Source organism: Wasmannia auropunctata, unplaced genomic scaffold (assembly GCF_000956235.1).
Source record: "Wasmannia auropunctata unplaced genomic scaffold, wasmannia.A_1.0 LD336037.1, whole genome shotgun sequence".
Lineage (NCBI taxonomy): Eukaryota > Metazoa > Arthropoda > Insecta > Hymenoptera > Formicidae > Wasmannia > Wasmannia auropunctata.
The window spans coordinates 631,276-635,152 of record NW_012026853.1 but is presented as its reverse complement, the minus strand read 5'-3'; the positions used below and the strand labels follow the sequence as shown (position 1 = coordinate 635,152).

At 47.8% G+C, this 3,877-nt stretch overlaps 1 protein-coding gene across 1 annotated transcript in view; it reads left to right on the top strand.

The window, feature by feature from the left end:
• Positions 1–3,352, top strand: part of LOC105452140 (calcium-transporting ATPase sarcoplasmic/endoplasmic reticulum type) — a 44,785-nt gene extending 41,433 nt beyond the window's left edge. The window contains exon 14 of the mRNA XM_011693010.1: positions 179–3,352. Coding sequence (XP_011691312.1) covers positions 179–213 — 35 coding nt within the window. The 3' untranslated portion in view covers positions 214–3,352. The remainder of the gene's footprint in view (positions 1–178) is intronic.
• The last annotated feature ends 525 nt before the right edge of the window (positions 3,353–3,877 follow it).

Genomic DNA, 3,877 nt, shown 5'->3' with positions numbered 1-3,877 from the left:
CCCCCCGAGTCAATCCGATTAATCCGAGGACTGATCATTTCAGAACCGCCGCGAAGTCGAGAGGAAGATGCCGATGCGGAGTGCCGGCCGTCGAACATTTTTTCCCCCCCTCTCTTTTTTAGTTCGCCACTTGGGTCTCCGCCGTTCGTTAATCGTTCTCGTGTGTGTTATGTTGCAGTAAATGAAGTGGTCGTCGACAAATGGGCCCAGTAAAATGAGTGGGTCGTCGACAGGCGTGATCCCACACTCCGTCGCCGCCGCCATCGAGCGCGCGAGGCAAGCTCAACCCGAAAATAAAAATTAAAAAAAAAACACCCAAACGAAAGAAAATAAAAAAAGATGCAAAGACGAACGAACAAAAGCGTGAAAATAACCGGCGCCGCGCTTGTGCTCCGTAGAGCGCTGTAATAACAACAGAAGCAGCAGCAGCAGCAGCAACGCACTCGATAACCACTTAGCTACCTGCCAACCTGCAGTTCGGGGAACTCTACCCCGCGCCCGGGACTTCCCCCCGATCGCTGAGTAGACGCGCTGCACCGCCTCGCCGCCGCTGCTTTTCATTCTTTTCCATCTTCTCTTCTCCCACTCCGCAAGATCGCTACGCACGAGGGGTCGTTCGAGTCGAGGTCGTCGTCCCCGAGGCCGACGAAAGCGAAGCGAACGAACGGCTTTGGGAAAAACTCTTCGTCTTCGGTGTCTGGAGCCGCGTATTAACGTTCTTAACTCAACGACTGTGCCTTCTTAAAAGCCGATTGCGCCAAGGTCGGTCAGCGCTAATCTCGTTCGAGCCACCCTACCTCTCTCTGTCCGTGCAAGGTGTTATTTGCATTCGTGAAATTAAAACAAAAAATACTTATCGGTACTTCATGACTGACGGTTATTTTTATTATTGATGTTAAAAATAATCGTTTTTTAAAATAATTTTTCCTTTAGACGATTTTTACTTTCTCCGAAAAAGAAACTGATGTTGATCGGAACCTGCAGGAATAATTGGTGCAGACTTTTCTCTGTCACATTTAACACCTTGTACAGGATGTAGAATTCGGGGGGAAAAAAGATTAGCTGACTCAAACCGGTCGGTGCAACTCAGCCTTATTAATTTCCTACCCGAGCGAGGAACGATGCGATATAACTGATCGCGAGAGAAAGTAGAAAGCGCTGCCTTGTAATCCCTTTTTAACCCCTAACGCCCCGGGGGCATGTTAACGCATGATGCAATCTAACGGCCACGCAGTCCTTTCCTAAATCCAACTAACTTGTCGATCGATCACATCGCTGACGCTTCCGAAAAAAATTTCGAAAGTAAATCAAGACGACAACTTGCCCGAAAATCTTCGAGCGGGATTTTCCGAGTAAGATCGTACTCGACCCCCGCCCCTAACCGAAAGAGAGAGTCAGTCGATCTTTTCTCGAGAATCTCATTAATAAAAAAAAAGACAAATTTAAACGTTCGCTTTTTAACGTATTTAGGTTTGCATTCGTTTCATCGCGCCGTATCTTTTTCACCCATCTCTCTCTCTCAACCATTTTCACACGCGCTATTTTTCTCGCTATTTTTCTTCCCACCTCTTTTCCTGCGCCGCTTTACCAATATGGTCGTTTTCTCTCTTCTATTTTTCTCTTTCTTCTTCTTCTCACATTTTTCTCCCTTCTTATTCTGTGTTTTTTCTTTCGACGTGAAGATCTCGCTTGGCGGTACGTTCTTCCACCTAACAAACCTCGACGTGTCGTGTCCTCGACTGTACAGGCAAATAAAGGCAACAATCTACATTTTCGATCGAAGCTGAGCTAACGACGTTGAAGGAATTCTCGTCTCTCGACATGTGTACACGCGAAAAAGCCAGTCCTATTAATCTGTTCCTAAGAGCGGAAGCTAATCAATCCATCACCGTATTCCGGTACATGATTAATCGACTTTTTGTTCGCTAATGAAGATTGTTGCCTCGAAATTCTTCTACATCTTCCATAAAGGCGCGAATTGTATCGTCAAGAAGCGATCAACCCTCCGAAGGTTGGAACAAATACGGCCCCTTTATCAGGAATATCCCTTATATAGCTTCCAAGACGCCGCGCTATCCTGCCCGCGATATGAGAGAAGAACCCGCGTAGATTAAGCTATCCAATCGCACGCGGAGAATAGGTACCCGGTCTTCCTTATCAGCCATGAACGACGGAATCCTCCGTAGCTTGGAACGTCCGGTTCGACGAGAAAAAAAAAAGACCGTCACTCGTACCTGGAACGCTCAATGATGCCACAGTCCGTCCGCACGCGCTCGCGTTTATCCTGCGGACAGTCGCGAGAGAGAAAGAGCGAGTTCTCAACAGTCTTGTATACGCTGGAGAGAAAGAAAGAAAGTGAGAAATTGCGTGCATGTGTGCGTGTGGATGTGTGGATGTGTGTGTGTGTGTGTGTGTGTGTTTGTGTGTGTGTGTCTCTATTCTCATCGCGCAGAACGAACGAGGAACGAAGAAATCTACTCGCGCCGTTCTGGGTCTCCGTGAATCCTTCGGGGGATGCGACTCGCCGCTGCAAGTCCTTGCATTCTTGCGATCATATACGACAATCACCGCACGGCGAAGACGCAGACGTCGGAGGCAGCCGGACGGTGGGGACGAAGGAGAGGGTTGACCAGAGGAGTGTCGTTCGACCCCTCCTTGGAGCGAGTTGACGACGATGAGGGTGTCGAGTGGTGCCTCTGCGAAAGCGAAACAAAGCGACGACGGTTTTCGACGCAGTGACGTAACTTTCGCGACTGGAGGCCGCCGCCGCGATGAAGCGTTTTCACGCTCACGCTCACGTGAAGCGATCAGTTAAACTGTGCCTGTGTCTCCGCGTGTAACGCGGCGATGCGGGCCCGTGATGATGCTGAGACGATCACGAAGCAGCGGCTGAATTACCGCTGAAGCTCCTCTCGCACGAGCCCGCCCCTGCCCGCGAGGTCGGTTTCGAAGCTACTTCGCGGAGTAAGTACCACCTTGGAAGAGACTCTTTCCTTAATTTATTTCGAATCTCTGCATACAGACAGAGGAGTTTGTCGCGAAAAGTGAGCCATTAAGACAGCGGCTCGTGCGAGAGGAAATCGCGAAGCGAAGAAGGTCCGTCTCCGGACACGCACGAAACTTACGCCACCGGGAAATCCAGTAATCTCGCGAGAGTTAAGTTAATTATTGTAAATATCCGTCGCGCACGCGACGATATATAACAGAGGGGAGAGATATTCTACATAAATACATATAGTTATATATATATACACATTATATATATACATATATATTTTTTTTTTTCGTGAAGAAGCGCACAGATGGACGCATCGTCGCTGCGGACGATAATAAATTATTGTTATTGATAATATATTATTACTATTATTATTATTATTATTATTATTATTATCATCATCACTACTATTGTTAGTATTACTGTTATCATTGAAAAGCGTCACTGGTTTGGTGATACTACTGTACGTTGTACGGCGGAAGCGCTAAACCATTCGAGAGGACCGGGTTTCGAGCGAGAAGGATTCAAACTGCCGAGGCTCGTGGGTTTTATTTTTCTTTCCTTGTTTATACGCATACGGTCTTCGTGGTGACATTAGAGGCGGAATTAGCCACCTCGCGGCGTTCTGATTGTTACTTAGGGAGAGATAAAGGAAGAGAATCAGAGAGAAAGACAAGCCACCTTTCGTCGATCGCGACTCTCCTCGGCTTTTTCTTGACTAAGACTGACGAGAGTTCTCGTAGCGGTATAGGGTAATTAATATCCGATCGTTAAACAACCGAATATCGCGCGGTCTCATCTTTTCGCAAGAGAGAGAAAGAGAGAGAGAGAGAGAGAGAGATCTCGTTCTCCGCCGTCGTTTCGCGTCCCGCGTCTCCAAAG